Raw genomic sequence first — 21,171 nt, 5'->3', positions numbered from 1 at the left:
TGTTAACTTTCTGGCTCCTTGTTCTCATTTTTTTTTGGGGACTCCAATTAAACCTTTCAAATCCTATCAAGACAGATTTTCCACCCAGTCTTTTAACTTCCATGTTCCTGTTTCTTTGTGTCATTACTTAACTCCCTGTGACTATTTAGGTGATCCATAAAGACATTTCAACTATCATGCATTTGAGATCTATACTCTGCTGTGCACCAGAATCACGCAAAATACCGTAATAGCTAAAGATTTTTGTTGGTGTGTTGGTAGGCAAGCAGTAGCTAATCTATAGAACCTGTTCAGAAAAATCCATTCAAGGTGTTATCTGTGAACATAATGAAAAGCTATTGACCTACTTCTCCACTTTGCAGTAGTTGGGAGTCTTCTGTATCCTGGTAGCACTTGATTGTGGCCATGTGCTCATGAGCATTGGGGCAAAGGGCATGGCCTCATGTGATGTGTAAAATAAATGGGAGAAAAGAAACCAATTCCTCGCCTTTAGAGAGACACAGGTTGGTGTCTTTGAAACAGAACCAACAAGAATATTTGGGGTGGGTGGGTTAATATATGGTAAGTTCTCAACAGTACCTCCAAATTGTAATTTTATAGAGCTGACAATATCTCATGCCAACTGTACTCCATCAACAGACATAATTCTACATATAGACAGCAGCATTTTAAGACCGATGTTTTTCGTGCATGTCATTTCTTCGTAAAAAAAAGTGCTGGACTCAGTACTCAGTACCAGTGGTCACAGCCATCTCTATCACGTTCCTGGGGCAGTGTACAGTATATACAAATAGAGTATTATTTAATGAAAGAACTGGAGCAATAAGACCATGTCTTCAACTGTCTTTCCTTTTACATGACTGACTTTCAGTTGCTATGGCATTATTAAGGGATATTTGCCTTGAACATTCTATGTAATATTCTATAAAACATGGCTGCAGTCTTCAAATGTGAGAAAATTGGGCATTTGGGATGTGAAAGTATATGCAGCACCAATTTTTCCCACAATGCATCTAAAATGGAGCTAAAATGAGGCCACCAAGCAATAACAAATGTGTTACTGTATATGCATTCATATGCAATCCCAGAGAACTGAAAGAGGTCTTCTCTTTCTTTTTTAACAAAGAGAAGTCCAAAGAGGATTAAACCCAGTTAGCAGCATTAGGAGCCACCATATGCTGAGTGAATTGGAAAATATAAAGACAATGGGAATTGTAGGATCCAGGGGCTCCATGGTTCAATCCTGAGCTATGTATGTTCCCCATATATTGGAACAGTAGGAATTGAATTAGCTTGAATCCTTAACAGTTTATTTACCCAGAGGAAGACACATCATGTTAGTGATGATGAAGTTGTACCGCAATGGTACAGTAGTGGCCAAAATTGTGGAAACCTTTTGGGAAAAGTGTATTTTTGAGGTTTGATGGCTAATAACACCTCCTTTTTTTGGAGTAGTACCATAAAATTATTTATCAATGGAAAGATAATTTAATCAAGAATGTAATGCTTTTCAACCTTGTTTGAGAGGTAAAAATGGCTTTTTTCGTGGAATTCTAGATTTTAGGCCAAATTCCTGCAGTCTGCGCCAAATACTTCACACTGCATTGCGCCATTTCATCTTGTATACACCCAGATGATTTTCTTCTGTCACGTAGGCACAGTTTCTTAATTCTTCTATCATCACTTGCTGTTGTGCACCTTTTCCTGCCTTTACCAGTGTGGTTTTGTAGTGACTGAGTCTCCTTATACCTCTTCAAAAACTTAGAAATGCCACCTTTGGTTAAGTTACCACCAATTTTTCTTCTAATTTCTTTATAACTGTAGTCTTGTTCACTTAATAATACTATTTTACATTGCTTTTTGAGCAACCAGTCAACTCTTTGTATCATTACTTTAATTTTATTACGTTTTACAAGCTCACTAAATGAAAGAACACAAAAAAAACCCAACCAACTTGATCAAATAACACACTGACAAATGTCCTCCTCTCAGCTTCAATACATGACATCAATAACTGAATCCTACTGTGATCTGATTGGCTCATTGCCAAAATAAGATGACACCTGCTTGGCTCTCTAAACATTCATGCTCATTGGCTATAATCAGATGAAGGAAAACTACCTGATATCAACCTAAGCAAGTTGTGCTTCCTTTTTCTGGTTATTTGGCTGTACCTTTTCAAAGAATACAGATAATTGAAAAAACTTTGTTGCATTACATTCTTGATTAAATTATCTTTCCATTGATATATAATTTTATGGTACTACTCCCCTCAAAAATCGGTGCTATTAGCCATCAAACCTCAAAAATACACTTTTCCCAAAAGGTTTCCTCAATTTTGGCCACTACTGTAGGCAGCAGAGTGCCATCCAGTTGTTTTCAACTATTCCTCCTACTGATCAGGCTAGCTGAATTTGATCAACATTTGGAGTTCTGTAATATTTGTTTGCATTCTAATCTCAGGTTGCTAAACTATGGTGTTTTCACTTCCAAAATTCACACTCATAATTGGCAAGCTTTACCCTAATTCCTATTATGCTTGCGACATAATATTTTGGACAAAAAGTTCACCCTTATTTAACTAATGTAAAAGATCATTCTAGTACCCTATGCCTAATTCTTATGTAATGTTCATTATATTTAAAGCTGTGGGGGTGTGATGGCTCAGCAGTTAAAGAGCTTGTCTGCCAGAAAGGTGACAGCCTGGGTTCAAGACCCAAGCACCACACAACGGGATGAGCTCCCTTGTCCCAACTCCTGCCAAACTAACCAGTTTGAAAGCATGCAAAACAAGTAGATAAATAGGTACCACTTCAGTGGGAAGGTAACAGAATTTTGTGCACCTTAGTATATAATCATGGACAATGGACAACACTGGCTCCCTCAGGTAAGAAACAGAGATGAACACCACCACCTGGAGTCAGACAGGACTGGACAGAGAAAAACTTTACTTTTACTTTATACTTAAAGCCACAAGCACACAAAGCCATTACCAGATCCTTAACCTTTGCAAACATATGCTAATGTGGGTAAGTGCTGCTTTTTAAAATATTTTATTTTAAAACTCCATAGGCAGGGTTGGTCACAATACTTTGTCAGGCCTTAGGTTCCAATGTAACCCAGCGGAGACAGCAACAAAGTAGTTTTTATTTAAGTGCATGAAACAGCGTTTGAGAAAAGAAGTTGCTTGTCATCTCTATTGTACTTCCTACTTGTGCTCTGGGAATGCCTTTAAAGGAAAATGGCAATCTTCAGGTTTCTGAGTTTCTTTTGAATGAAAAACAACAGTTACCCAGCTCTTCTGATTCTAAAAATTCTGGAAATAAAGCCAACTCCACTCAACTAAAGGGAACCATGGCTGTGATTCGGTTTAAGACCACAGATGAGCCAATCAATTTGGGGTTTTCTTGTTGGGCCTTTCTCACTTTTGCAAATAGATTGCTTGCTTCATCAAACATATGAACTTTTTAAAAAAAGAAATCAGAATGAAACATGTATGCATTTTGAAAACCATTTCTCCAAATGTGCATTTTTCTTTCCTATAATGCCATGTATCTTGTCTATTTTGCTTATTTTTATCTATTTGTATCCCACCTTTATTATTTTTACCAATATCTCAAAGCAGTGAACACATCCAATACACCTTCCTTCTTCTGTTTTCTGCACAACAATCCTGCGTGGTGGGTCGGGCTGAGAGAGAGTGGCTGGCCAAGATGACCCAGCTAGCTTTCATGGCTAAGGGGGGGGGTGTCTAGAACTCAGTCTCCGGCTTTCTAGCCTACTGCCTGAGCTAGTTGACCAAACTGACTTTTAACATATGCGTTTTGTGTAATCTTTTCCCTAATATATTTTTAATTAGTGAGGTGTATTGTAAATTCAAAGGACTGCATATTTTGAACTATGGCAAAAAAAATTGGTTCAAATAATGCTTTGAAACTGTGAAAGTAGGTAAGTTCATAGTCAAATACAAACTAAAATTCTCTCCTATCTCTATTTAAGGCAGGATTATAGAAAGCAACAAATAAGAATTGAAAGCACTACGACTGCATTTATTTCCTTTTATAAATGCTTGTATATTTAAAATAACACAATTTTTGATACAGATCCTCAGCTTTACAAATAGTGAAAGTACTGATCTAATGCTTGGTGGATTTGAAGTAATTCTAACTTTGTAATCCTCTATCAGTTCCTGGACAAATGTAATTGTTTTTTTTTAAGTTCCTGATTTTTAGAACCAGGATAGCCCTCCAAAAGACAGGATTATCTTTGCAGGGTTTTTACCACAAGTTAATACTTTCTTAGGTCTTGATGGAGAACCCCATTAATAACATTCTCCATCTCCTTTTCCCTTTTTATTACAGAGACTGAACAGCAGGGTATTCTGCCATTTCAGAAATGAAACGAAGTCTTGAGTTTTAGGAATATATGAGAATGTGCTTTTCTGTTAAATAGTGGTAGTGTCAGGATCCTCAGCCGTGTTCTTTTGTGAAAATGTGGTAATGATATCTTTAATGAAATGCATTCTTCTGAATTTGGAAATTGTTTGCATTAAACATTCTTGTGTTTTTTTTAAAGCAACATTGCTCATCAAAATGGTTTTCAAGTCTGCCCTTACATTGGCGGTCATGGGATAGGAACGAATTTACATAGTAATCCTGAAGTTTGGCAACATGGTAAGAGGGTTTCTCCTTAATTTTTCCATGGCCCTTTGAATACCTTACATTATATTTGCATCCGACTGCAAAAGGGTTGTGCAAAATTCTGTCACTTTTTAGAAATAATTGTCCCTTTCCTTACTCAGTGGAAGTTAATGGACTTTAAGGGAAAATTCAGATGAACAAATCGGAAACACGATCAAACAGAAGCAATATCCAGAACTGTGGGAGACATTTTTCTTTCCACACTAGATTCAAAATGCTTACTATTGGTGCTGGGGTGTCAAACTCGCCGCCCTCAGGCCAGATGCATCACACTCTGGCCACGCCCACCCTTGGTTTAGCAAAGTGGGGGGAAGTTTGACACCCCTGCTTTAGGGATAAATCATAGTTGGTTGAACCAGTCGTAGTGATCAGGTTTTTGACAAACACTAACCTTATGACAAAATTTCTACTGTAATTGCAATGCTTTTAACTAAGGTTTGTAAGCCATTAAGCCAAACTAAATCACATATGACTTCATGCAACCTTTTGCAAAGTAGTGCCTTCCAAATGTGTTGGAATTGCCCATCTCTAGGAGACAGGTGGGGAAAAGATAGCTTTCTACAATACATGGCCCCAATTGGTATCTACAGCAATTGACTTAAGGCCATTAACTTTAGATATTAATGGAAGAAAGAGGGTATATACTATGGCTCTCCTCTGAGACATGACTTCTGTGCAAAGAGTAGGATGGAGAAGCAGAAGCAGAAATTCTAGTTTCCATTTGATACTGAATGCCACATATTTCTTTTGTCATCTGTCTTCAGATTTTTGCAGATTACTTTCCCACATAAAATATTGCTAAAAGACAACTCTTGACAATAATCCCTCAGTACCCCACACTTTTCCCTACATTGGGGATTGGAACAGAAGCAGCATTTGGGCCTAAATATGAAATTACTAACTAAAAACCGGAGGAGAAGGGATAGAGGGAGAATATTAGCACCTTTTCACTTCTACTTGTGTTACTTGGAAGTAACTTGTGTTATTTATTTTCAAGTAATGATACTGAGGAATCCAGGTGTGAAGATAATAGGTGGACTCCACTCTGTGTGTAAAATAGTCGTTCACCTAGATCGTTTAGTTTCTTTGACTCCCCAAGCATACAGGATAATTTTAATTTAAAATCTGAATGTATTTCTTTCCTCTGATAATTTTTCATTCTGACTACTAGAGGAATATTTAGGTTATTCTCCTCTCCCCCAAAGTAAGTTTCAGAATCAAGTGCAAACCTCAGAATTGGCCAGCCCTTTCTGAATTCAGAATACTCTAGGACAGATGAGAAGCTTTGCAGGGCAAAGATGGACTTAGCTAGGGGATAGTCCTGTTTGAGAGAAACAGGCAAAAGATCATCTTTTTAGTTACCTAGGTGATTTTAAAAAGTTTCTCTTTTTATTTTGTAGCAAACGAAAACAATGTATTAATGGAGAAGGGAATGGCATTCACAATAGGTTAGTTGTGGTTTGTACTGAAACTGTTGTAATATCTTCTCGTGGTCTTACTGTTCAGTTGGATTTTCTTTCTCCTAGGAGTCCTTAGGACTTCTATTGTTTTAATGGAACAATACCCAAGCACCTCTGTTTAAATGTTGAGTGTCTTAGTACAGTTATTAATTGGATTTCTATTTGCACTTTCATGACACCATCTACATTTTGTTAGTTTTGATTTTTTTTAAAAAAAAATTATCACTGACTTCTGATTTTAATATATATTTGATTTATTAAATTGGTATGCTGCCTGTCTCTCTATCCAGAGGTGAGATGGCTTCATTACCTGAGATAGTGTCCATTTGCCCAGAGCAGAACAGCTGCCCATGACTACCTTGTGGAGTAGAAGCTTGGGTTGGAGACTTCAGGAAGAGCAGGGAGGCATCAAGCAAGAGGGAATTGGAGAGCTGACAATTCCTCAGTCCATCCTAAGGATAGATTTAGATTGTGTCATGACAGCCCAGTGGGTTTTGGGAGGAAGGGAAGCTGAGCTCACAGTAAGAGGTCAGTTTGAAGGCTGATTCCCCCCAAATATCAGATTAACCACCCAACTCTCTGGGAACAATTATGCCCTTTTATTGGAGCCCGGGAGCTGCCCTTCTGTCATTTTGGCAGAGTAGCCAGTCAGCAGCCCTCACCTGGGAGATTGAACACGCTAAATACCAATCATCAAGAGCTTATCAGGGGGTGGAAAGAGAGAGGAAAAAAATGTATTCCTCACTCACGGCGTGCCTAAATGGTACAGCAATTAAGGGGAAATAAGAAAATTGTTGTTTTGCTGATTTAATGAACATTTTAAAACCTGCTTTTAAAAAAATCAAATATTTCCATCCTGCCTGCTCTTTGGAGGAAAAGTGGCTGGGGGCTTTGGTTGTTATGATCCATGAGGATCTTAATTAAAGCTTGATTAAAATGCCCTTCTTCCACCTTTTGAAACAGGGACGCATCCAGTTCTAGCTTGATGGTTGCTTTGCTTTTCTCCACCGATACCGACTGCTTTTGCTATTGGGGTTTTTTGAGCGATGGCTCAAGTAAAATTCAGGATGGTTTATTTATCTGGACAAACTGGCGCTTGGGGGTTAGGAAAGTCAAGCTTGCAAATCACTACAATACTTATTTAATTCTCTGTTTGTTGTATCAGAGCCTGTAATAATGGAAGGACTGACCGAATGTTATCTCCTGGATGATGATTGGACTCTGATAAGTGCAGACCTCAGAAGGTGGTACCTTTCCTATTGTCATTTTTAATTCTCAGTTTAACTGATAATTCCCTAATTGGAAGTTCCCCTGTTGGATCTCATGCATTTTCCCTTCAAAATAGAATTCCAGGACCACCTTGTCCCCTAACTCGCTGCTTCTCTTTCAGATCAGCCGTGTTTGAGCATACCATCGTCATTACAGACAAAGGCGCAGAAATCCTGACCCTCCTGGCTGAGGAAACTTAAGAGCCACCAGCTGGCAGAAGACCCTTTTTCCTGTGGTGCTCCCGGGAGAAGCTGGCACCAAGGGCTGTATCAACCCATTTATTTATTTCGGGGAGCTGCTTTCTGGCAGGATCCTCAAAGGACACAGATGTAAATAATCTTTGAACAAAGCATGTATAACCTCTTCTACTCCACAACTATAAAAAATATAATCGCCCTCTTTCTTTAAAAAAAAGTGAGGATGTGTTTCTCCCTCCCCCACTTTGTTTTGGTTTTTTATGCTTTGTTTCAAGGCTGTTCCTAGTCCCTGTGGCAGTGCCCACATGTTTATATAGCCAAATGTTTTTGTTTTTTTCAAAGACATGGAAACAACAGCAAAGCAAAGCAGCAAACTTTATTTCTTGTGGCTTTGCAGCCACTTACATTTTGAGCAAGCGTTCAGCTCTCTGTATTATCAGAACCTTCAGACCGAATAACCCTTCTTTGCCAAAAAGAAAAAAGTGGTTTTTACTGTATTACTTGTTACTCTTAGTGACTCTGAGGATGACATTATTCCTTGAGGAAGAGGATCTTGCCTAAACTGGTGCCCATTTTTCCCAGGACTCCATCTGACCTTGCATCTTTACTGCAGAGGGATCGGTCGATTTGGGTCTTCGCTTGTGCCCCAAATTCCAAGCCAAACCTCCCAAGGAAAGGAGGAGAAATATGGATGCCTAGCAATTGAAAACTTCCTTTGGGGTGGTGGGGATGGGGAGTGCTGAATGCCCAGAGGAAGCCTGAGAAGAAGGGCTGGCTCTGACGGTCCCCCTTCTGCCTACAAGGACCGCTGTGGCTGTAGCTTCTGCTAGTCACACTTGTACTAACAGACACACCGTGGTCCATCTTAACGAGCGGGCTTTGCTCGTTGCCCCATGTGTTAAGGGCCTTCTCGGGGAGCTGCTGGAGATCTTCTCCAGGCCGGTTCAAAAGACTTCAGTCTTCTGCTTGGGGGTGGGGGGGCAAGCCGGAGAGGGTCCCGCACAAGCTTGAAGCAGGATCGCCTAAAACTAAAGGCGAGCCTCAACGAGGGAAGAGGCTCGGTGGGGAAGGAAAGTTGCGGGAGGAGGGGCGAGTGAAACGCGCCTTTGCTGGAAAGGAGCCTGGCCGGGATGGAGAGGGTGTAGTTTCCGATGCAAACGAGTTCCATGGATAAGGCAAATAGAAGCGAGCTGGGAAGAGAGAAGGGGATTTCCTGACTGGGCTCGACGTCAGTCAACCCAAAATTGACTCTTCGGGTGGTAACAATCACGTCAAAGCCCCGAGCTCATCCCCCGCCCCCCCACGGAACCAAAAGTTGCGGTACTCGGCTTCACACCGAGGCTTAAGCTACGTTTGCCAGTTTTCCTCTTATGAAACCCAACTGTGAACCTGTGCCAGTGTGGCTACTTCAGTAGTCGCTGTTAAAGCAAATCGTGGAACCACAAAATTGGCTTCATTTAGAAAAGACATTAAACCGACAGTGCTGAGATTTGAAACCAGATTTTGACAAGTTCGTTAACCCCCCCCCTCTCTTTCGGCGCACTCCAAAAGGTAGGGTAGTGGGAGGGCCGTCACAAAAATAATAATTGACTTCGTTTTGTTTTAAGTTTTAATAAAAATGATTTGATCGTTCTCCGGTAATAAATTATTTTTGAGTGCTGGCTGTTGTGAATTAAAATTTAATAATGTACTCAGGTAAGAAAGGTCTCTGGGACAGAAGCCAAATTTTGATGAGGCTCCTAGGAATATGCAATCTGGCGATAAACCATGGTTGAGTAAATACAATTGTCTGGATTCACACAAGTCTCTAAGTCACAAATCCTAGTTTATGGATGACTGAGATTTCACGACCACTTCGTAAACAACGAGGCTGCCTTGCTTATAAATGAGTGGAGGATTGCCCGCTCCAAGATAGTGGTGTTTTGTTTTGTTTCATTTGAAGCAACCGTAAGGACGGTAGATCAGCCTTTTCCAGACTGGCGCTCCTCCAGAGCTGCTAGACTACGACCTCCGTTGTCCTGGGCCAATGTGTGGCTGTGTCTAATGGAAGAGCACCAGTGTGGAAGATCCACCTTTTGGGCTGGATTCTCACACTAGCTCAATTAGATCACCGGCATTAAACATCTCGCGCCTCAAGTGAACTACCGGTAGTTGCAAAACTGGATGCGGACTGGAGCTTGCCCTGCTAGCCAAACTCAATTCGTTTGGTTAGTTTCGTGTGAACTCAGAAAAGGGATTAATTCAGCAACCAAATTAAGCTAGTGCTGTTGGATACTTCGGCAAATTTGATTCCCTCAGTTCCCGGACAACTCAAGAGGGGGAAGGGAGAGACAGACGCCCCGCCGCTTTAAGCAGCAGAGAATCTTAGAATAGAATAGAATAGAATAGAATAGAATAGAATATAGAATATAGAATATAGAATATAGAATAAAATAGAACAGGAGAAGAGAAGAGAATAGGAGCTGGAAGGGACCTTGGAGGTCTTCTAGTCCAGTCCCCTTGGGAAGGTAAGGTCAGGAACCAGAATGTCAACCCAGTCAACTGAGGAAAGAAAGCCTAAACCCGTTTGCTTCAAAGGACTTGGGTGATGAAGACGACCCCTAAATTCATTGCATCTGGCTTCACATTTCGTGGGCCCTTTTGAGTTCAGAGTACCAACCTGAACTTCAGCTTGGATATTTCCCAGGTCGCTTTTCTTTCTATTGAAGGGCCTGTACGGGGGACACCAGCTCAAGCAACCTATAGTCCATGTGGCATTGCAATCCACTGGCTCCCAACTATAATAAATGCTTCAAGGTGGCACAAGACTCTTTGATTGCATTGCTTCCTTGGAGATTCCTCTGGGAACCTCCCCCACCCCCCACTTCCCCGCGGTTGGAGTTACACAGAACTTTAAATCGTCATGCCAACCCTATCCTGTTTGGGATTAACCTGTGCTTACAAACTATGTTTTATGGTTTCACTAGTGTCTGAAACCAGCCATTGTGGGTTTATGCAATAAAATATTGATGAAACCAAATCAAGGCTTAGCAGTCTGTGTCAATATTCACTTGGCACTAGATGAGAAAAAGCCTTGTTTGTGTAAAATAGAACTACATCTGGCCTTCCACACTGGGTTGGAGTGAAAAGATAACTCTCACAGGCTTTGAGTAGTTGCCCTAGACTTTCTTCTCAGCAGGTAACACTTTTGAAGTGTCTTGAGCAAGTTGGGTGTGAGGTAGATGACACTGTGCTCCCTACTTATTTCAGTGGAAGAACTAAGGTTTGATATAAAAGTCACAAGCTTTTATGTATTCCCATGAGAGTGAGTGCTACGGAACCCAAAGAGATGAACTACTGAGTAGTTATGCCTAGGCTTAAGGGTACATCTTCTGCACTGGGCCAGCATCTCTCACTGTCTCATTCTCTCTTTCTGTTTAATTGCAGACTTCTCAGAGAGTTACTCCCCCCTCAGGTTAATTTTATTAGGACTGCAGGATTTTACCAACTGCTGTGGTAACAAGCTGTTTGCCTAGCAATTAGACTGAGGTTGCAGCATTTATGATACACATTTATAATCCTAATGATTAAGGTGATTGCAGAAAGGTTTATTGTTTGTGTGAGAGAGAGAGACAGAGAGAGAGGGAGAGTTCTTGCTCTCATTGGGACAATGAAAAGAATAGCAAAGTTTGGAAAGTTCTGTGCTTGGCTGGCACTTCCCTTTTCCAACTCCCTCCCTCTGCTGAATCTGAACACAAAGTTGGTCGATTCCTAGACGAAACAACTCCTTTCCTTCCCTGTCCTCCTGCCCCTCCAGGAGCATCTCTCAAACACTTCAGGGCCTTCAAGAGCCCCAGCCTCACAAAACGACTTTGACCCAGTTATTTAATAATGCCCGTTTGCTCCGATCATAAAGAGATACAGAAAACAAGCAAAATCGAAGTCCCCCGCGCTATCAAAGCAGCACATTTTTTGTCTTTCCTCCCTCCGCCCCCCACACTCCCCGCACGCACATCGTGTCTTCTACACCTGCAATCTTTACACGTGTTTTCTCAGATGTCCTTAGGGATGAACGGACTGGAATTCCCCAGGAGAGTGTTAAACCCAGTGGTGGGATTCAAATAATTTAAAAACCGGTTCTCTGCCCTAATGATTTCTTCCATCAGTTCACCAAATTGTTCAGAAAGTTAACGACCGGTTCTCCCAAAGTGATGCAAATTGGCTGAATTCCACCACTGGTTAAACCTCAACTAAGTTAAGCTTTGGGACGGTCGGAATCCTTCGGTTCGTGGCTTCCATCAGCCACAGCGGACGAGGAAAGGAGCAGCCCGGCGTAGGGCCCCGGGTACGCCCGGTATAAAAAACCAGAATTGGACAGGTTTTATTGGAATTGATTAAAAACCAGACCTGATTAAATGGTTGACCCGCCGGTGGATTCGGCCCCCTCCCCTCCCGAATTTCAAACCAATTCTAACACAAAGGTCGACGGAAAGGAACAGCCCAATTGGTTTCGACCTAAAAGCACATCCGGCGGAGTTCAATTGGGTTAATTCAGCGTAAGGGGTCCAACCGATGCTGCCGCCCGAGCATATGGTACGCAAATAAGAGGGACTTCCCGCCAGAGGATTCCGCGATGCAAAGAAGCGCATTCGCGCGGAATCGGGGCAGATTTCCAGCGCGTGAGAGAGAAATGCAATAGCCCCCCCTCCCTCCAGCTCACTTGGCAAGGCCGGTGCAAAATTAACCCTGCTCTCTAGGGCGTCTCTGGCAACCCGTCGAGGCTCTTCACCCAAAGGCTCTTATTCTCCCGCGTTAAAAAAAAAACACCTGCGGGCCGGAGACTGGCGCTTTTGCAGGGACACAAAAACAGCCCTCTTTCTAAACGGGCTTTTTTTTTTTTTGCTCAGCGCACCTCCGGCCAGGCTGGCTTCATCTCCATCGCAGCTGGAAAAGCCATCCGATTAGCCTCAATGAGGACTAGGAGACTGAGTCCACACTCAAATGCTACTCCAACCAAGAAGTGACCGGACTCCGGGCTGGGAGGCAATTTGCCCTCCCCTCCCCTCTCCCCTCCAGCTAGTTCCAAACTTTCTCCCAGTTTGGAAACACTTTCGGGAACTTCAAAACCCCGACCTAAGGCTTGATTTCCAGACCGCTGGAAAGAAAGAAATTCTCCCTTCCCTGGGCTCAACTCAGCTCCCTTCTCCCCCACCCGAGCCAGACCTGTCTTGGTGGCCATCACACTTACGCGATCCGGGTCCAGGTGAGGACAAGCGGCGAGGGTGGGCTGAGTCGCCAGGTGCGTTGCGGTGGGCACCGAGGGCGCCGCTCTTTTCTGCCGCGGTTGGGGAGAACGGGAAGGAAGAAGGGGCTCCAAGCCACGGAAAGAATTCCAGAGAGGCAGGTGGCCCCGCTTTAGCCCGACTCTCGAGAGCCCCTCAGAAGTGGATGCTATGGGGGTGGGGGAGTGAGCGTTATGGGATGGCCTCGCAGCTCTCGCTTCCGCCCGCCGCCGTCGCCTTCTAGCTTGCGGCAAGCGCAGGAGCTGCTCGCCCGGCTTCTGAAAAGCAGCCAGCCAGCCAGCCGGCGGGGAGGGGAAGCCTCCCCCCACATTAATATCTATAACGCCACCCGCAATGCAATTTGTCTGAATGTTCATTTTTACTGGTGATCTCCCTTTGCCAAAAAAAAAAAAAAAGTGGGCTTGATTACAGAGTTAGGGTTCCGTGCGCGCCCTCGACGCGCTGAAGTGGAACCGAGCGGGGCAGGCGGGGAAGGGAGAAGCGGAGCTAGGGCCAAAGAGGAGCGCGTGCGTGTCTCGGGGGACTCGTGCGTGCACGTGGGGGTGAGTGAGTGTGCGTGTGATACACACACACACACACATATTTATATATTTCTCCCCCCCCCGGTTGTTTAAACACGCCAAAGGCTTCGCGCGCACCACCATTAGTGTTAAATATATGGCTAATTATGCGTATGAGAATTAAACATCAGTGTTATGCTAATGGGGGCGCCTTCAGCTGTGGATCAGAGCACTTGAGACTAGCATTTAATCAAGTGAATCAGTAACTAATACACTGCACGTGTGAACTTTCCGCAAGATCAGCCTTCTCCCCACCCCTAACCTCCCCCCCAACTCCCAGGACGGCCCGCTCTGCCCGGCATCTCAATACACACACACACATCGTGAAATGAGGAGTGAAATAATTAGCCGCCGATGCTTTCTAATTATTAGACCTCGGAAAGTCAGTGGAGATTGCACCCTGGAGGCCTCGCCTGGCGTGGAAACTATTTTGATGCTTTGCTCAACTGGAGGCAATCGGAAAAAATAGAGGAAGGAAGGAAGGAAGGAAGGAAGGAAGGAAGGAAGGAAGGAAGGAAGGGAGTTTGTAGAAATAGATCAGGTCACTTCAGCCCACAGTCTCCCCCCCTTTTTCTGTGCGACTTGAATTCGAAAGTAGCCCTGTTGTTTTCACAAAGGCGTGGGGGGGGGGGCGACATCAAGTTGGGATTCCCCCCCTCCCCGCTTCTATTTTCAACCTCAGGCTGCTCAGGCAAACTCATAGAAAAGCAAAGGTGCCCATTATTTTTCACCAAAGGCAGGTTTTCCTTCTTAATCGCCTAGCCCCAGTACTTCGAATTCTGAAAAACCGGCCACGGCCACCACTAGTCAGAAAATTAGTCTGCAACTAACCTGCTGCTCGGGTGGGGGGCAGGAGGGGAGTTTAGAACGCAGCAGCTTTCCCATAGTCCCCTCTCGTCTCTTCAGGACTTGCAACTTGAAAAAAGGAACCAAGGTGGACCGAGTCTTACGATAGATTGCTTTGGAATGGGGTCGCCGGGAGTCAATGATCCCGTGGGGCCCACCGCCGACTCTAAAAGCGGACAATCCCCTCCTCAATTGGACTAATAATCCCACAGAGTGGAAAGCTGACTTCACCCCTTCAAGACCCCACTGGGGGTCCGCTCCCAAACTCACAACGCGTGAAGCGGTGAAAATGACCTGACCTGACCCCCCCACCCCCCCACCCACGAGTGACCTATCTTGTCGGGAGAGTTGGAAAGCGCTCTACTTTGGCTTCCGACGATACTCTGGCGGTACCTTTCTTCCTTCCTCGGCCCTGGTGGGGCGCTTGCCAGTCGTCCCGCTCCGCTCCTCTGGCCCCTTCTCGCGCGCCAAAGGCAGCCCCGGGGGGAAATCACCTGCCCCGCCGATTGCGCGCGCCTGCAAGGAGGGGCCAGGCCGGCCTCGCCCCGCCACCCCTCCCGCCAACTTGCGCTCACCTCGCTTTTGCTGTTTAGAACCGGTGGCCGCTCCTCACCCCCACCACACGCACCCCTGAAAGTCTTGAAGGGCAGGAGAAAGAGCAAAGTTGGGGTGGGGGCCCCATAAGGGGAGAGGGGGAGACCCTTATGCTTCTTTTTCCAGCTTTACACATAGTTGAGGTCACACCGGGAGGGATACTGAGAAAAGTCAAGCAGAGCCCGGGGGGGGGCGTGGGGAGGAGGAAGGGAGCCGGCCTTCCATCCTCTCCAGCGGAGAGGTTTGCGAACCTTTCCCGTCTTCCTCCCCGCATCCTTGGCGGTGGGATGTGGGAGGAGTGGGGTGGGGGGCGGGAAGCGTCTGGAAGGGTCCCGCGGCAACGTCTCCACCGCCCAGGGCGAAGTCCGTCTTCTCGCTTCGCCCGGTCCAGCCGGCGGAAGCCCCCTAAAAGCGTCTCGGGCCAATCGCGAGCGCTTCTGCCAGACGGCGGGCCAATCAGCTCGGCGAGCTCATGCATATTCATGGCGTTTGGCTGAGTCAAAGCTTTTAGGCGAGTTTGTGTAGAATCCCCCCAGCATCTCATGCCTTAGAGACACTTTTTTTTTTTTTCCCAAAGAGCCAAACTCCATTTTCTTATGAATGGAAAGTGAAAAGCCCCGGGCCTCTTAAATTGGGTCCCGAGAACGCGAGGCCGGGAGAGAGACCCCCCCAAAGACGAGAGAAAGAGAAAGAGAGAGAGCGGGAGAGCGAGCAAGAGCGAGCGAGCGAGGCAGGGAGAGCGAGAGCGAGCGAGCCACCCGAGTCAGCGGCGAGCAATGACCATGACCACCATGCCAGAGAGCCTAAATAGCCCCGTCTCAGGCAAGGCGGTCTTCATGGAGTTTGGCCCGCCCGGGCAGCAAATGCCTCCGTCGCCCATGGCCCACGGCCACTACTCCATGCACTGTTTACACTCGGCCGGCCACTCGCAGCCGGACAGCTCGTACAGCGCCGCGTCCTCTTTCTCCAGACCGCTGGGCTACCCCTATGTCAACTCGGTCAGCGGCCACTCGGGCAACCCTTACATGAGCTCGGTGCAGTCCTACCCCAACAGCACCAGCTTGGCTCAGACTCGGTTAGAGGAGACAGGTACGTGCCATTTGCCGGCGAGAGGGGAGGGCAGGGAGGGGAGGGGGGGGTCGGTAGGGAGGCAGGGGGGGGGCAAGGGGAGGGGAGAAAAACCCTAAATGGAACCCCCACCCTGAAAAATACGGAGATGGGGAAGAGAAATCAAAAGAAATGCAGCCAAACTGAATTGGGGGGGGGTGGTGTTGTGTTAGATTTTTCTTTTCCCCCTCGAACCCCCTGGTTTCTGCCCCAACTACTCTCAAGGGAACAGCCTCGTTTCCAAGATCTCTGGAGTTTGAACACAAAGCCACACCAGGCCCGGCTGGCAAAGGCCCGAAAGCATTTCCTCTGCACTCTTTCCAACTCACCCCCCCCCAGATGTGCGCCTATTAGGCTCGGCAATTATTTATTGCGTCGCGCTATAAACAATGTATGCAATTAAGGGTAATTAAACCTAAAGTGCCGCCGCCTGTAAAAATAGAAAAACTTTTCCTTCCCCCCCCCTCTTCCCCTTCCCCACGGGCGATGGAACTCCGGGGCTGCCAACAATCCCTTCGCCTCTTGCACAACAGCCGCCTCATCTCCGCCCGACTTCGGGGGCTGCCGGTGGGGCTTCGGGGCTCATTAAAGCGTGACTTGACTGGAGGGCGGAGGAGGGAGCCTGACACCGGCTGCTCTCGGGCCCTTTGGAGGCCAGTGCGGGGCTGGGGCCAAACCTCTGACCCGGACTGACTGAGAGGCTGCGTGGCTGGCGTTGATCCTCGCCCCTCCGCCTAAGCTAGCGAGGCGCCCAGGTATCTCCTCTCACGGGCCTCCATTTGTCACTTCTTCCAGGCACCGAGACAGAGAAAAGCACCGTGGTGGAAGGCGGCGAAGTGCGCTTTAACGGCAAAGGGAAAAAAATCCGGAAACCCCGGACGATTTACTCCAGCTTGCAGCTCCAGGCTTTGAACCGGCGCTTCCAACAGACCCAGTACCTGGCTTTGCCGGAAAGAGCCGAGTTGGCCGCTTCCTTGGGCCTCACCCAGACTCAGGTAGGCAGAGCCGGGGCCGTTTCCCTTCCTTCATCCCGGCCCTGGGACGCTCTCCTTTCCCCCCCAGGAGGCTTGGTGCTTTTCCCATCCGTGCTTCCTTCGGGAAGGAAGTTTCGGGGGGTCCGGTAGAGCTGAAGAAAAGCTCCCCCAAAGGATTCCCTCCTCCCTATCGCATGTCTGGATGAACCTATCGCCCCAGATCCGAGAAAGCGCCCGAATAGAACAGAATAGAATAGAATAGAATAGAACAGAATAGAATTTTTATTAAATGTGTTATTAAAAACACATTAAAATACGTTCTTTGCTTTACCCGTTGCTTTTTCTTGTTCTTGAGTTATTGAAGCCTTTGGTCGAGCTTCCCTTCTCTTTCCAAGGCACCTTTGGCTCAAAAGATCTCCCCAAATAGGGCCCGAGGTTCCAGAGATTTTAAGGTTCCGAAATTTCTTTTCAGGACGTGGAGAAACCCGTGCCAGAATCGCAAACAACCAGCGGGCTCCCTTTCCAGAAATCCGACCCAAAGGAAAACCACCTACCCTACCATTCGTTCCTATCTCCACCCCACCTCCCTTTGATCGTATGATCGAAACCCTCATACCTCGAAATAAAAAATAAAAAAAACCTGGGGAGTTTAATTGACGCGGGACTTTCCTTTGGCCTGGGCCTTTCCCGGTTTAGAGATGGGAAAGTCCGCGGTCTGTCGCACAGTTGCTCACTGTCCTGGCCGAATTCCCAGGTCTTAAGCATCGCGGCACCCCGATTCTTAGCCACGTGTGGACGGGCGGGGTGGGGGTGGGGAAAGAAAGTTACTGGCCTTTCCAGGTCCTTGGACACCGGGCCAGGGGCAAACACGTTAAAAACGACCTGGTTAGTCTCGGAACAGCCGCTGACTCAGTTTCCCCCATTGAAGTAGGGAGGAAAACTCTGGAGGCTCCTTCAGCTCCCTCGACCTTTCTGTCCGGGGTCGCAGCCATAGCGCTGCCTGGCGCCTTGGGGCCGAGACCGGATTCCTCGGAGGATGATGGAGGTGGGGAGGGGAGACCCATGAAGGAGCTCTTAGGCCCGGGGGCGACTTGGGCAGGGAAGGCTTATGACTTTTGCGCTGTGTTCTGAACCTTTCATCTCCCGGGACGGGGGGGAATGCAGGTCAAGATCTGGTTCCAGAACAAGCGCTCCAAATTCAAGAAGCTAATGAAGCAAGGGGGAGCCGCCTTGGAAAGCAGCGCCCTGGCCAACGGGAGGTCGCTGTCGGCCAGCTCTCCGCCCGGACCGCCAGTCTGGAACACCAGCTCGTCGTCGGGTAAGAGCTCCACGGGAACCCCGGGCACCTACATCCCCAGCTACACGTCTTGGTACCCTTCGGCCCACCAGGAGACTATGCAACAGCCTCAGCTGATGTGAGGAGCGAAGGGTTGGCCGGCTCCGGTTTGTGTTGTTTTGTTTTGGTTTTTTTTTTTTTTTGCTTTTGTGTTTTTGTTTCGTTTTTGTTTTTTTATTTTACTTTTGCAACGTTTGAACCGATAAGCCGATCGCCCCCATCGGCTGGAACCACCGAACGAACGAAACGAACTAACGAAGAAAACAAAGGCACCCTTGTTGGCCTGGGGAAATCGCACCGCGGAAAGGAAAGCCGCCTTCGTTCCCCCCACCCCCCCTTTAGAAAGCCTGAGCCAGCCGGAGCGTCTCTGGGTCGCCGACGGTTTTGGGTCGCAGCTCCCCGAGACAAGCACAGATGCCAGGCGGGGCTGGTTCCCACTGCAGACAGCTGACGCGGCGGCCCCAGATAGTCCTCCAGCCACGCCGGATGACAGCCTGCCAGCAGCAGCGCGGAATCCGGCCCTCGGCATGGGTGGACCGTCAGGACGCCGGCAGCAAAAACCTGTTTGTCCGAGGAAGGGAGGGGGAGCAGGGTCCTCTCTGTTGTCCGTCTTTCTGTCCTGTCCAAATGACACTTGGCCATTCCCTTCAACTCATCCTTTCTTTCTGGGCTTCGCCAAGGAACAACCTTTCCTTTCCTTTCCTTTCCTTCCTTTCCTTCCTTCCTTCCTTCCTTCCTTCCTTCCTTCCTTCCTTCCTTCCTTCCTTCCTTCTCAGTGTTCGTTATAGTCCTCTCGGTGTACATTTTTTTCCCTTTTGTCGAATGGGAAAGGGGATTTTTTAAATTATTATTATTTATTGACTCAAAACTACCACTATGAGAGTCCTAAACATTTTTTAAAAATAAACTTATGGGCGGATCTGTTTTGCAAAAGTGATGCTGTGTTCAGGCCGTTTGTTTCAAAACCAACCGCACACATTGAAGGGATCGGCTCATTACGGCTGCTGTTTGTTTTTCGCTTTGGGGCAAACGCGCACGTTGGATCCAAGGAAGGCCATGGGATTCGGACTGCAAACACATTTGCAGAAACCTAGTCTTACGGCTTTTTAAAGCCGATCGGGTTTTATTTCTCGGATTCATTTTCATGGATCACAGCTGAAATGGTAAAGTGGGTTGCGATGGGATCCACAAAATCTGATGTGGTGAAAGTGGTTAAGCATGCCATATAATTTTATTTTAATGTTATTTTGTCTATAGCTCAAAAGGGTAACAAGTAGTTTTGAAAGACCCGTGCAGGATATCATCTCTTCCCAAGGCTGGAAAACTTGTAAACTACGATCTTAAGCACTTTACTTGACAGGGAGTTATAGAACTGGATGGCATTTATATCGGATGTATAGCTGGCCTTCCTTTAAGGGGAGGAGGCAAGTTGGCAAAAAACACAACAATTTACTTTAGAAGGCCCGCTCAGGTTAAGCTGGTGGTTGCGTTACTTTTCCTGAAGCAATGGAAGGAGGGCGGGATGGGACACCACGAAAAACTAATTTGTCTTTAGGCTGTTTTAAACCTTTTTGATTCATTTTCGACTCACGCAGCCTTTTTTTTGCCTGCCCTCCCCGCACCCATGTTCGAGTTCAAGGTGTCAATATATTTCGCTAATTCATAGCATGGTTTAATTCTTTGGGCTTTTAACAAATGCTTCTGGTTTCTCTCTTGCTTTCTCTTCTTCCTCCACAGGCCCATTTAATTGGGAATAACTATAAAAATACCTATTTTTTTAAAAAAGAAAGAAATAAAACTTGAAATCTTTACTGAATTTGCTTGGGGCAAAACAGAAGCAAACCAATTATGCGGAGAAATTCTCTCCCGCGATGAGAATACTGCTGTTCTCTCTGAGGTTTACCACCAGTCTGGTTTTATAATGAGAATGGCCTTGCATTGCTTTATTGGGGCGGGGGGGGGGAGAGATGGAAAAGAGGACAAGGTAAGACTCCCCTTACCCAGAAAGCACTCCATCACAGCAGTAGCTGCAAAAGCGTTTTTAAATACAACGCAAAAGCATTTATGAAGATGCCCAATGGCGATGTCAGTGCTTATTCCCAACCCTGACCAAAACCGGAAGGGCTGGAGTCTTCGAAGATTGCGTTTCCCCACGGTCCAGCATATATGAGTACTCCAAGGGCGGTGGATCTGGCGCTCTGAATCTGGGTCTGGATTTGGGTGTGGGAAGGGATAGCCTGAAGGAATATGTACTTGGTACCCAGAAAAAGAGATCTCACCTGCGATGGGGGCCTCTAAAGGAAGGGAAGTAAGGACAATAATATTTGATCAGGATAGTATTATTGTTGTTATCCTTAACTTAGCGTCCATAAAACGATGGTTTGATGATTTGCCTGTCCTCTGCTACCGTGGTTTACTCTTCCTAGAAGTCCAGGCCAGGGAAGGGCCACTCACGAATGGCCTTCTGATTGATCCAGCGGTAGGTCTGAGAAGGGATCTCTTTGCCCCAGCCCTAAGGGATGTAATGTTAGTCCCCCCACCCCTCAGGAGATGGGACAGGTGGCCTTCAGGAGGAAAGCTGGTCTAAAGGACTGTTTCCAGGGGCTGACAGACAAAAAAGTTGGGACAGGGGAATTGATCAGGATCGCAAATGGAATGGAAAATCGTGCGGCCCAGGAATATTTGCAAGCAAGCAGCCAAGGCACTCATTCCCGGTGCCTCCTGCTCTTTGGGGGCCTAGCACTCTCGCGCAGGAAGCCATCCGAGCTCCTCTCAAACTGCCTGGTGTGGTGCCTCTTCTCTTTTCCTGCAGTAACCCAAAGCTCCAACCTCACGTAGTCTGGAAG

At 46.5% G+C, this 21,171-nt stretch overlaps 2 protein-coding genes across 6 annotated transcripts in view; both read left to right on the top strand.

Annotated features, from left to right (window-relative positions):
- The window catches only part of METAP1D (methionyl aminopeptidase type 1D, mitochondrial), a 97,101-nt gene extending 87,848 nt beyond the window's left edge, over nt 1-9,253 (top strand). For all 4 annotated transcript variants that reach the window (XM_058190574.1, XM_058190590.1, XM_058190581.1 and 1 more), the window contains 4 exons: nt 4,576-4,673; nt 6,101-6,148; nt 7,326-7,404; nt 7,551-9,253. In XM_058190574.1, the coding sequence (XP_058046557.1) occupies nt 4,576-4,673; nt 6,101-6,148; nt 7,326-7,404; nt 7,551-7,629 (304 nt within the window). In that variant the 3' untranslated portion in view covers nt 7,630-9,253. The remainder of the gene's footprint in view (nt 1-4,575; nt 4,674-6,100; nt 6,149-7,325; nt 7,405-7,550) is intronic.
- A 6,431-nt stretch (nt 9,254-15,684) lies between these two features.
- On the top strand, nt 15,685-19,101 carry DLX1 (distal-less homeobox 1). Of its 2 annotated transcripts, XM_058190616.1 has the most exons (3): nt 15,685-15,997; nt 16,811-17,010; nt 18,154-19,101. In XM_058190616.1, the coding sequence occupies exons 1-3, from the start codon at nt 15,685-15,687 to the stop codon at nt 18,406-18,408; spliced, it is 768 nt and encodes a 255-aa protein (XP_058046599.1). In that variant the 3' UTR covers nt 18,409-19,101. The 2 variants fall into 2 exon arrangements, with proteins under 2 accessions (XP_058046599.1, XP_058046606.1); XM_058190623.1 differs by lacking the exon at nt 16,811-17,010.
- Nucleotides 19,102-21,171: the final 2,070 nt, after the last annotated feature.

This window comes from Ahaetulla prasina, chromosome 1, assembly GCF_028640845.1.
Source record: "Ahaetulla prasina isolate Xishuangbanna chromosome 1, ASM2864084v1, whole genome shotgun sequence".
Lineage (NCBI taxonomy): Eukaryota > Metazoa > Chordata > Lepidosauria > Squamata > Colubridae > Ahaetulla > Ahaetulla prasina.
Note: the sequence above shows the minus strand (reverse complement) of the source record. Positions and strands in the feature narration are given on the sequence as shown.